The following is a 12,792-nucleotide window of genomic DNA, read 5'->3' on the forward strand; positions in this document are numbered from 1 at the left end:
TTCTTGACGGCATGAAAGGCTAGATGTTGTGGGGTATGAGAATTTAGCAGTTAAGGACAGAGTGTCCTTCAGACAAATGGGACAACTGATTTTCAAGCCCATTATGTAACACCATTGGAGTGTCAGAAATTGAGATATGGAAGATTTTGTCAAAACTTACAAATGTCTCAATTCTAGTGACATGAATAAGTTGTTTGTTGATTTGGTTAAATTATTTTAAAGTATGTTTAAATTATTTTCCTGAATAGCGTCAAGCTTTCACTTGTCTTCTGTTTTGTTTTCCAAATACTTCTTTTTCCCCACTTTCTCTAACCTGGGAGTAATTTCTTATTCTAGATTAGCTGTGTTAATTTTCTGATTCCTCTTTTGGGGATGAAGTGCCTCAAACCACTGAGTGTAATACTAGTAGCATTCCTTCAGTGATGTCTGTCGCGTTTAATATAAATAATAAGGCTAGTGTAGCACTGCATGTGACATAAGGTTACAGGAATCGTGAATAATTTTGCAATTTTTTTTACCTTTCTTTAACTAAACAACAAAACCATTCTCACTTTTCTCTCTCTCTAAATTGTAACAGAAAAAATGCATTCTGAACACTAACTATTGCTTGCCAAACAGAACTGCAAAGGTCTTTTGCTTTGGAGTTGAAGATGATAAATCCAAGGAAATAATCCAGCGGCTGCCATTGTGGCAACTGAAAGGTCCTTTGTGTCAAAATGAACAGTCTTTGAGAAGAACCTGGAAAGCAGTTAAATCTGAAAAATGGGAGAAAGACTAAAGAGCCCAGATTCTGAACATGACAGGAAATCAGATGGAGATAAAAATAGTGACTCCTATTATTCAGATGAAGATAATGCATCTCGTTCATCTGGCCAGTCGCCCACACTAAGCTATCCATCTACAAGCCAAGAAAAAAGAGATCACAAAACGCAAACTTCAAACAGCCTTGTGCACTACCAAGGTAGGTAGATAACAGAGATTGCAGCTTTGTAACTGCTCTAAAGAATTAATTACCTTTGAAAGATAAAAGTGGGAAACTACCATTACGAGAATCTAACCTACAAATAAGGTTCGTGTGAGTTATGCTACGGATGGCAGGTAGACTGAAACTGCTCCACTGAAAACTAAAATTAACCTGTTCCTGCATAAGGAGGACTTTTGGTGATCCTCAGAATTTATCATATTTTCCTGAATCAGTGAATGTGGCTCTAGTACTAGCCTGTTGTTGAATCGTGCTGATGCTGTCGTTTTGTTAAAGACAAAGACTCAAGGCCAGGGACTCAAGACAAATCCTTACCATGAGGTCAGGAAAGGAGAGATGGTTGTTAAAATTTCTCTGACAAAATATGCCTAAAGGTACCTCTCTTCTGCAAGTCTAGTAGCTTTACAGTGCAATATTGGGTACTTCCAAAAAACAAATTAAAGACCACTGCTGTGGCCAAAGAGAGAAAATGTGCTGAGTGAAAGTTAGGTACATGTGGAAGTTCAAAAGAAAGTTTTTCCTGGACCTTCCTTGAGGGTAAAGTATCTCCAATTTGAGATGAAGCTCCACTTTGAGTTCCCTCCACACACACCTCACCTACATAAGATGCTTTCTTGGTTGAGATTATGGGGAGGTGAACATCCGTACAAAAAGGGAGGGAATGGCTATACGGGTCCTGGGCTGAAGTAGGAATGTTAAGCCTCTGCCAGACTTTGACAGTTTGTTCTCAGTAATTGCACACTTTTTCTGGTGAAGCCAGAGCATATCCTGCCTTTCTCAAGCAAGTGCTCCATTTCTTTCGTACGTGCTTGATGCCCTATGAATTGTTTGGTCAACGTTATGATCTAGAGTGTGCCAGAAGATCTAACTGTAAATACTGGAGTTGCCCAGGGAGCGTATCTTCAGATCCTCGACAGTGTTGGTGTCCTGCTGCAGCTGGTGTTCTGCCAAGCTTCTGTGTGTTCAGAAGTGACATCTTCTCCATAGTAGTCATGGGTTAGTTTTCTGGGAAACAAAAATTGTAATTTCGCTGTGCTATTTAATTTGGAGGGGTAAAATGAATGACTAGGTCTTTGATTACATAGCAGAATTGGACATAATTATTACACAAAGGTATTGTGAATGTCATGTTGTTCTTGAAAGATACTGTTCCTCAATATGGTCAGAATTTTCACTATTCCCTCTATAGTCAGAAGTGCAAAGGGACTAGGGTTAATCTAGGGTTAACGGGAATTCCCTTAGTTGGTAATAGGAGAGACATCATTCCTGCATTGCATGTTTTAAATAATCTTTTCACACTTGAATGTGACATAAGTATTCTTTGTAAAGAAAAAAACCACCTTCTTTTGTTCACCCAAGTTGTGGAGAAAATCAGCATCAAGCCGAAAATGAATGGGCATTTGTGCAAAATGTTTAGAGGAAATTTTAAGAAAATATTGTAAAGCTGCTATTTTTGCTGTAAAATATTCTCTGTAAAATAATGGTGAGTGCCAAAGGGGAGGAAGAATTTCGCACACACTCACTGTCTCTGTATAGGTAACTGTGCTATTGCTTTCAAGCCTGAATTAGAAGCTGCTGCTTAGTATGTTTCTTCTGAACATTGATGTTCCTTAATGAATTATACACTGTCTATATATTCAGTTTTTTAAGAGGTGTTTTTGGTGGATTACATGCTTTGTTCTTAGAGTGTGGCTTGAGAGGCAAATAAGATAGAACCAAAATGTTGAGCTTTTATTTGGGGAAATGATAATAAAATAATAGTATCAAATGGGAATGCAGGTAATGCATACAAGTATCAAATAAGGATACTGTGTGGAAAATAACTAGCGATACCAGAATAAATTATTCAGGGGAAAACTGAATTTTCATGGGATTTATAATTTTGCTTTGGAGGCTTTCTGCGTTGAGCCTTTGAAATCTGCTGTTTTGTCTGTAAGCATGGCAGCTGGATTTGAAAATACTACTGCATTTGTCTGTGAGAGAATTACATCTTGCATAATACATAACTAGCTAACACTCAGCTAATTGTTACCATTTTAAAAGCTGTTGATAGTATCGTATGCATGAGTACAGTATTTCTAAAACATTTTAATAAACATCAGATATTAACAAAATATGACTGTTATTTGACTGTTACATTATATGATTTGCAGATGCTTACAGTGTTCCTATATTGATGGCTGCAAATATTACCTCTTACAGTAGATCACAAACATAAAATTCAATTTTTTGTTTATCTAAAGGAGCATAAGTCTATCATATATACGCCTTTTATTGTCTGACTTGAAAGCGGTAATCTCTGCTGAGTTTTTTTAAATGTTTCAGGCAGAGCTTTATTCCAAGACGAATGCCTGAATAGACGTGCTGCATTGTCTTATAATAAACATGCTTTTTGTTTTTCTTCTCTTAGCCACAAAGAAATTGGGTTCCAAATATGCACCAAGCAAAAAAGGGACGCAGTGGGGTTTCTGCTCTCGGAGCCTCACTGGGGATTCTCCTGCAAAAGATATAGATCTTGTTACAAAAAGAGTTCTTTCTGCTAGGCTGCTGAAAATCAATGAGCTCCGAAATGAACTGACTGAACTCCACATCAAACTAGATGAGCTGCAGAAGGAAAACAGGGCACTGAAGAGGCTTCAGCACAGGCAGGAGAAAGCCTTGAATAAGTTTGAAGATACAGAAAATGAAATCTCTCAGCTCCTTGCTCGGCACAACAATGAGATTAGAATATTAAGGGAGCGCCTACGAAAATCTCAAGAGAGAGAACGTGCAACTGAGAGACGGCTGAAGGATTCAGAAGATGAACTGTACAGAACAAAAACTGTCTTGCAGAAACTAAAAAAGCTGTCTGCAGATAAGCACCTTGCTGAAAGAGATGACCTGGCAAAGAAACTAGCCTATGCAGAGAGTAGGCTAGAGGACAGTGAGAAAAGAATTAAGGTGAGATGACTTCCTTTTTGTAAGGAATTTTGAGCTTCGTGAATTGTGTTTTTGTTGTAGAGCAAATACAATTTTTTTTTTTTTACACATAAATAGCATCAAGTAAATTATTTCCAAGGGGATTGTATTGTTACATGTTCAGTAGTTGTGCATTCAAATTTCTGTTTATAAATCAAGTATATTTTGTCAGAATATATACTGTGAACTTGTGCTTTTAAGTGCTTTTATAACTAGTACTAATGTTTCAGAAATGCATGCAGCTATAATACAACTTAATGCAATCTAATTTATCCTCTTGTCGGGGAAGCATTTGTTGCAAATTTTCGGGTTATTTAGGGAACTATATACTAAAATTCTAAAAAAAAATACAGTAATTATTTTTTGGATTTGTGAACCTCATCTGTGCAGTGTTTGATTGTTTTCTATTCTGTACATCTGAGAGCTGAGGTGAAAAAAACTACAGCAATTTTTTAATAGTGAAATGAGCTTTTAAGAATTTTATGCAATATATTTTAATTTTGTTCAGAAAAAATGCTTACATTTTTGTAGACATCTCTACATTGTAAACATGTCTAAAAACTCATTTTATTTAAAAATAATTGTGTTAACACTGTTAAACTGTTGGTAATTATATGCAATACTATTTTTAGCTGAAATTATGTTGGTCATTAAAATGATGTTTAAGTTTGTCTGTATTAGTAATTAAACCTCAATAACATTACAGAGGTAATAGGTCTAGAAATCCAGGGGATTAAGCTGGAAACTAAGCTTTCATACAATAAATCCCAAAATACCAAGCTATAAACCACTGAGTTATCCAAATCACCTCACCCTGTAATGTCGCCATCTGGCATCTGTAGTTTTAGGATCAGGTATTTCAGCATTGGTAGTGCTGGATATTGTTTAAATGATTCATACTCTAAAAAGTAAGGGATTATCTTCTACTTTTTTTTCCTTCGCTCATCGTCACAGGTAGGTGAAATCACAATCACAAATTTGTTTCTAGAAAAGGTTACAAATTATTTCTTGTCTTCTTCCTTCTAATCCTTTACTTTCAGGGTGGTCTTCTGTTTCTTAACAATCAGTCTGAGATTTGTCTTAGTGATCTGGAGGTCCAGTGTTCCAAGAACCTTGCAGAAAGTAGTGTGTGTTCCCATATGTCCTCAAATCACCTCTCAGTGCTCCAGAAGGATGAACTGCAGCATCCGCAGGTCCTCTATCTGCCCCCTCAAAGATATGATTAAGGGTTTAAATAAGTTCAGTGTTACAGCAGTGGTGGAGCCAATATCTGCATCGAAGATGCAGGTTTATTGTACTTCTATTTAAGTAATTGGGCTATGAAAAAGTACTTCAGTTGTTAAAAAAAAAATTTTCTTTTAATTGAAGGATCTGGAAAAAAATCTTGAATTAAGTGGTAGCAGTTTTCAAAGAGAGTTACAGTCAAAGAAGAAAAAGGTGTATGAGGCTCAAGAAGAAAACAGAGTTCTCCAAGAAGAGCTTCATCAGCTAAATCAGAAGCTGAAGGTAAAATGTGAAGCAGTACAAGTTGCTAACCATGTTCTGGCATTTTATCTGTGGAAGAATCTGTAATCAGTTTGAATAGTTTACCAGTGACTGCACACTCTGATGTACACTAATTATATACCACACCTATGTTCTTTTCCTGCTTTAAATCAACATGTTCTGTGCCCTGACCCTACAGCGTTACTAACAGGAATGTCTCTGTGTTAATCATTTACTGTTAGCATTAGTTAAGAAAAGCGAGACCAAGTACATAGCCAAACGTGATGAAACCACAAGATCTACTGAAAAACTGGGTTTTGAAGGCTTGAATTGAAAGTTAAATCTGTGTGTTTGTACAGTACTTTATGTTACTAATGTGCTTGCATGACAGTAGGTTTGAGTAAAGATTAATTTCATGTATTTGTGATATCCATGTGTGTTGCTAAATTTGTGCAAAGGTTTATTTGCATTCCCCCACTCCGTCATTGCTCAAATTCTGAATTTAAGGACTGAAAATGCTATGTTCTACCTAGGCAGTTTATCTTAAAAAAAAAAAAAAAAAATTAAATAAAGCTTGAGCTAAAGTACTTAGTTTCTAGGAGAATTTCCTCAAAAACCCCAAGTCTTAAACATACTTGCTGGAGATGCTCAGGTTTACCCTCTTACTAGCCATCAAGAGGTAGCATTAATAACTCAAAAACTTTGGAGTTTGGAGTGACTGTTTTAAGCTTGATTTGTTAGTGGAGAGCTTAATATTTTTAAAATATTTTTGTTATCAGATGATTTCTGATAACTCACTGTTCTTTTCTGTATTTTATTCAATAAATGTCATGAAAGAAGAATCTGTCTCTATCTCTATGAGGCAGTGGGCCTCTGCTCCATAGTACTGCCATGCCCTGTGACAAGTACCATTGCCACCATTGAAATGTCTAACTCTTTACAATACTGTAAATTCAGCTGTGCAATCGATACATACATTGCAAGTCCTATTCATGTTTATGGAAGGACAGGCATTTAGTTTTATTTTCACTACAGAGGTGCTTCTCTCCCCCACCCCACTGCCAATTATTTTGCTAATAAGTTTGGGGGGGGCAGGAGTTCTATCTGCTTTTTTTATAGCATAAGCAAAGTTAGGAATGTGATATTTCTGCTTAAAACATTGGATGTAACTATTGATTACTTTGTTTCTATTTACAACATGCATTTTTAATTTAATGTACAGTTTTGCTGATGACTAGTAAATGAAATGTTAGTACCTCATTGTTATACCTACCTCTTTCATTCTCAGGAAAAAGAAAGAGAACTTGAAGCAAAAAATATATATGCTAATCGTATGTTGAAGCTGTCACCAAGAAAAGACACGGATGTTACGCAAAGAAAAAGAGGTAACTTATGTAAAGTAATAAAGGCAGAAAAAATGAAAGTGACGCTTTAAAATTACCCTGCTAGGTTATATTATTCATGCCATTCAGTGTTTGACCCTCCCACAATTCACTGAAGAATGTTTTACTTTTTTGCACTTTGAACATAGCTCTGTTTAGGAAGAAGGGAACATTGTTTGTTTGACTATTCTGTAACTGCAGCAGAACCAAAACCCAGAACTTGATCAAACGGTGTTCTTAACTCCTTTCACACCACATGTTCCTGGGTGAAGGAGGAGGGGAAGGTTGTTCAGTAAGTTCTCTAATAGATAATTATCTTATCATAGATAATGTCTACAAGACAGTAAATTTCAGAGGCATTAAAAATATGTAACGTCAGTGCTATGAATATTTTAGTGATGTTATTTATTTATTTTTTACTAATTCAAATTTACTGTCTGTCAGATGAGCTGCATTCTTTGTTTTCCTGCAGAGTATATATGTCCCAGAACATAATCTTCTAAAAATATTGGTGCAGTGATTTCTTCTGGTGTGACAAGACAGCCTCAAGCTTTATGCTACCCGCTTAAATATGTGTGTATATACTTGTGTCTGTGTGTGTGTGCGCACTTAAGACTTTTTTCAGTAGGAAAAAGGGATCAGTAGAATCTGCTTGTCAGAAAAAGCAGGAATTTATGGGACTGTTTTAAATATTTAATGTCAGCTTTCAAACAGTTTGTCTGCTGTTCATTTCATTATAGATACCCTACTATTACTCCATGTTAGGTTCAGACTTCTTAAAATGTCATTCCACGGAGATAAGCATGTGTGTTTCAAAGGTGCAAATATGTGAATTTTAATTTTATGAGTTTGCTTCTCTACCTGTAGCTTCTGTGACAAGTAGTAAGATGAGTGAGGTATTTTGTGGGGATTTTTTTAACAAGTATTCAGTACACTATAATGACTTTATAAGTAGCTTTAGGGTGGGTTTTTTACTTATTTTTTTCAGTAGAAGTTATGCATGCAATTCTCTTTTTAATTAGCTTCTGCAGATGCCAGAAACCATGATGTGAATCTTGTCAACAATTTCCGCTTCCATTGGGTAGAATACAGTCTTTTATGTTTGCGGCCTACCACTAAAAATAAGAGATGTATATAGTGGGATATTCTCAAGTGGAAACATGATTTATTAGTGTGTATTTTCTACAGCCAACAGCCAAAATATTAAAAAAGGAGCTCAGCTCACAAAAGGTGTACAGACCAGTGGATACTTCTCACCAGTAGAATTTCTTCCAGAACCAGAACTTGTCTGTGGTGACACGATAAACAAGAAAGAAGGGATTCTTCCTAAAACAGTGAGTTCCATAAAAATTTGAGACTTGCTCCAGATAACTCACCTGTCAGAGTGAATGTTTAATCAGAGCTTATATTTTAGAAACAAATGTGCATGAATTTGTGTAATTTGTGCATAAATATGCAAATATAAATATATACAAAAACAAATCTAGAAAACGTTCTGATCTTTAAGAGAAACTCTACCCTTCCAGAAATATCATATTCCATTTTTGTGACAGAGAGTTCATCATATTCTGTGTTTTACTGATAACCATTAGCTCAATTTGTTTCTTTTTCTGCCACTGTTATTCCTTTGAAGTTTTAAAGACTTTATTTTTGTTTTCTCCCCTTTTCTTTATTTCTAAAGTTTAGTAAGCAGTCTTTTGTAACATCGCTGGCTGCCTTGTCTCTCTCTTTGCTTTGGTCTTAATTATGGTTTCTTTCATTTTCCAGATTTATTTCACAAAGCATGAATATAACACTTCCTCTTATTGTCATAGTGCTAGTATTTCTTCCACCTTTACGAATATGGTTGGATTTTTTTTTCCCCCTCTTTATTTTAAAATAGTATCATTAGGAGTATTGTTAATACTTCTGTGACCTCAGGCTAAAATTAAAGAGATTTGTAAGGTATTACAAATCAGAATGACACAAATACTGGTACAAGTTGTACAAATTTCGATTACATAAGGCTAGGGCTATTTGTCAGAAATAAAGCTCTGATGATGGTCTTGACTAGCTGCCTGGTAGGACTGAAGCTTTTTCATGGCTGTTTCAATACTATGTTCCCTCTTCCAAAAACCTGTCTGTAAATACAGATGTCATTTAATGTATGTATTTTTCCAGCGTGTATGTATTCTTGTACATGGAAGGAAAGTACTTGAAATTGTTTTGGCTACTAGTCATATTTTCTTTGTTCATTAAGCAGTAACTGTTTCTCTTATTTCTCTTAAGTGTAACTTAATCTACAAGTTTATTTTGCTCTAAAATAAGCACAAGCTACAAATTTAACATCCGTATGTTGGATTACACTGGCTTTCTCTTCACTTCATTGGCACTACTTTTCTGTCTTAGTGATTTTTACTGCTGACAATACCTTTTCTGCAAGTTCTTTCCTTTTAAATTGTATGTGCACTCACTAGCTGAATTCAGACAAGATTAAACCTTTGTCTTCCACTGTTTGCTCTTTAATACTCCATAACTTTCAAGTACCACCATGAAATTCTCTGAATCTACAACCCACTCACTTGAGTAAAAGATCAGATTGTGGAAAATAGAGGGTAAAGAATTGCTTGCTTGTTAAATGGATAAGATGGTGGGGTTTGGCCTTCCATTAAAGTCTATGAAAGAGACAACCTCTGACTTTTAAAGAGAACTACCCTAACACGGTGATAATTTTGCTTTAAGATATTGGAGCTGCAACTTTCCCAAAGTGTGTAATCAACTCAAGAATAGAGTTGATTGTCTATTCATTTTGTTTCAGGTGCATAAAACTATACTAGAGGTGGTAAGATTTTAGGGCCAAACCCCTGGGTTGTCAAAGCTAGTTTGGTTTAGATGACTTTCTCATTTTTATGTTTTAACAGTAAGAACATGATTTCAGAATGGCATAGAAGTTCATATGGTTTTGTTTGTTTGTTTTACTGATTATTTTTCTCCATCAGTAGATTTTGTATTAATTTATTTCAGGAAAAAGAAACTCAAGACAAAGGATGGAAAGAGCAAGCAGACCTTCTAAGACAAGACCAAGACAGGGAAAGGCAAGACAAACTGAAACGTTTTCAGGAAATTCAGGCTTTAGAGGAGAGGGTTCAAAAACTTCATGATGGTAAGGAAACAGACAGCTGAAGGCTGGAAAACACACCATAGAATACTAATCAAGTGAAGCTGCTAGTTTCTTGTGAAAAGAGCAAAATGATTTTGCAGAGATCACTACAGTGGAAAATTATTTTCAGTTACATTATGCAAAGAGAATCAGAAAGAAATATGGGATATAGAATAATTTGTGCCCTGTACTCAGCTGTGATATTAAGTATGCAGTAGCAAAAAATGCTGTCCACAAAAAATAATTGAAGCCTGAGAGAGATTTTGCTTTTCAAAAGAAAGATGACATAGCAGGGAAATGCTGATGCTATCTCTGACTTGCTAGATTTTATTGAGGTACGTGGTAGGTTTTTACTATTGTAGGACAAACCTGCTTTCCTTAAAACAGCCTGTTTTTCCAGCACATATCTGCTTCACTTGCATCATTCGAAATTGTAGTTTCTCTTTTCATTTGTGGTTATCTGAATCATTTGGTGTGGCTGTTTGAGAAATGTCAGTTTCTATTGTATTTTAATATTGGGGGTTTATTAATTTGGTTTTCACAACATCTTAATCTCAAGTATTTTAGATGGACTGCATCCTGTCATGTTAAAATACTCTCCCAGTGATTATAGTTACTGAACAGTAACACTTACTCTAGATGACAAGGAAAATTTCTAAAAATCTGTATCTGCTTTCAGAAGTAAATTTTGTGAAAAAATCTTCTACATCCACTGACATCAGAGCACAATTCACATAAGCCAAGAGTCTGGTCTGTTACGTCTCCAAGATGATTTGACCACCTTACCCTTCTTACAGTAAAAGCTGATATTTTCCCCACCTTACATACAGAAAGGTGGCTCCTCACTTAATTTGTTATAATGATATATATATATATAAAGTATATTACCTGAACTGTGAAGTTATTTTTGTAAGCTTGATCTGAATTGCAGTAGATAACATGGAATTTTGTGAAAACGTCAGAAATTTGAATAAAGTGTTCAAAGAGGAATGCTGGTATGCTCAAGGGGCCAAGTAGTCATAGTCAATTTTTGGCCAAACACACATCTGTTGTTTTGAGAGAAAAATATTTTGAAGACAGAAATAGTTGAGAAGCTTCCTTTTTCTCGTACACCTAAGTGTTTGCAGATTCTATCTAGAAGTTTATTACTGTTTTGCACCTTCGGCGTCCCTGTATAGCTGTGCAAACTGGCATTTGGTATTTGCACAGACACTGTCATTGAGCTCACGAGGTGATGCACAAAACACTCCTGTAAAGGTGTTTTCTATATGCAGCAGAGGCAGTATATTTTAAATCATTTACTACTTGAAACCAGTAATGACTCCTATGACTTTGTGGGCTTTCTTCATAGAAATAGTTCCCTTTATGGAAAAAAACCCCAAATATATATTGCAGTATCATCCGAATGTCAACAGTGCTCACAAAGAAAACAAAGTACTGTGCAAATCAGAACTACTAAAATCAGTGATGACGTATTCATTTTCATTCAAACTCAGGAAATGGGAAGGCAATTGGCAGAAATCAAATTCCTCTGAATATTCTCTGATGTGGATAATGCCCTGATTCCTTTGGAAGATGACAGAAAACTACTTCTATATCTTAGCAGAGAACCTGGTGTGAATTTAGTTGTAACTTTTGAAAATTTTATTTTTGTGGTAGGAAAACCACATTATATGTAGAAGAGCATTTTAAAAACTCAATAGCTTTTGCTTGTGTTATTTTAAAAATAATCTTTTAAAGGCATTTAAAAACTAAACCATTTTAAATAATGTTTAACCATTTCCTCCAGAGTCAGAAAGAGAAGGCTATGACAAAAGGAAAAAAGAAAGCAGCTTTTTATTGGATAAAGAAGAGAAAACAAAGCCTGAAGTAGAGAGAGAAAGCACTGAGATGCTGGAAGAGCAGCGAAAAAGAGAGTTCCTGCTTGCTAAAATGCAAGAAATTGATCAAGAAACTAAAAATGTAGCAAACATGAAACCTGCTTCCCAAGCACCACTCATAAATACAGCAAGAAAATCCAGTTCCCTGGAGAAAAAAGAAACAACAAATCAATTATTTGAGAGTCACGGGAAGGTTACTAACGGATTTCCTGTAGATGACAGCCAGGACAATGCCGCAAGAGCACAAGGGCAGAGGCAACGCAATCTAAAGACTGTAGATTTAAGTACCGAGTTCACATTTGGTAGCTATGTACCTTCCTTTGGGAAAGGATCAGGGAAACCAGGTTGGCTTACTCAAAAAGGTGACAACTGGGAAGAAAATGTTAAGGAAAATGCAGATTACAATAGTAAGAAAGAAAAGAAATCCAGTTTAATGGAACAACTCTTTGGAAGCAGTGCCAGCACCATCCTTCTTTCTAAACAAAACGATACAACACCTTTTGACATAGACTGGGACTCTAATAATACTCTTCTTGTCAATAGAAACAGTAAAGTCAAAGTCAAAGAAGATAGTGAGCTTTTCGGTGAAGGAAGAAACGTAAACAGACACCGTTTGCAACACACTACAAGCAAGCCAGGATTTAAGACCCTTGGGTCTTTAGAAGATGATATCGAAGAAGTAATCTTACAATGATCATATTTTTATATGTTTTATATGTAAATACTGAAAAATATTTTAATGGAATATTTATTAGGTACAGATTTGAAACATTTCATATGTATTGTAAAGCCTTATGAAGGAATAATTTACATAAATGGGTATACGTATAGAGGAAGGACGCACTTTGACAGAACAGCTTAGCCTATATGCAGGAAATTTCAGAAATCTAATATCCACATACAGACCTTGGAGAAGCGGCAGTGACTCTTCCAGCAGAAAGACAGGGAAGGTGTCCTGGAGGACTT

The 12,792-nt window shown here is 35.6% G+C and overlaps 1 protein-coding gene across 1 annotated transcript; it reads left to right on the forward strand.

Moving 5' to 3' along the window:
- Window positions 1–617: 617 nt before the first annotated feature.
- Window positions 618–12,520, forward strand: LCA5 (Leber congenital amaurosis 5). The gene is made up of 7 exons (XM_010140245.1): window positions 618–961; window positions 3,393–3,922; window positions 5,309–5,446; window positions 6,714–6,810; window positions 7,996–8,141; window positions 9,811–9,949; window positions 11,736–12,520. Exons 1-7 carry the CDS (start codon window positions 763–765, stop codon window positions 12,518–12,520), a joined length of 2,034 nt encoding a protein of 677 aa, XP_010138547.1. The 5' UTR covers window positions 618–762.
- Window positions 12,521–12,792: the final 272 nt, after the last annotated feature.

This window comes from Buceros rhinoceros, unplaced genomic scaffold (assembly GCF_000710305.1).
Source record: "Buceros rhinoceros silvestris isolate BGI_N320 unplaced genomic scaffold, ASM71030v1 scaffold14477, whole genome shotgun sequence".
Classification (NCBI taxonomy): Eukaryota; Metazoa; Chordata; class Aves; order Bucerotiformes; family Bucerotidae; genus Buceros; species Buceros rhinoceros.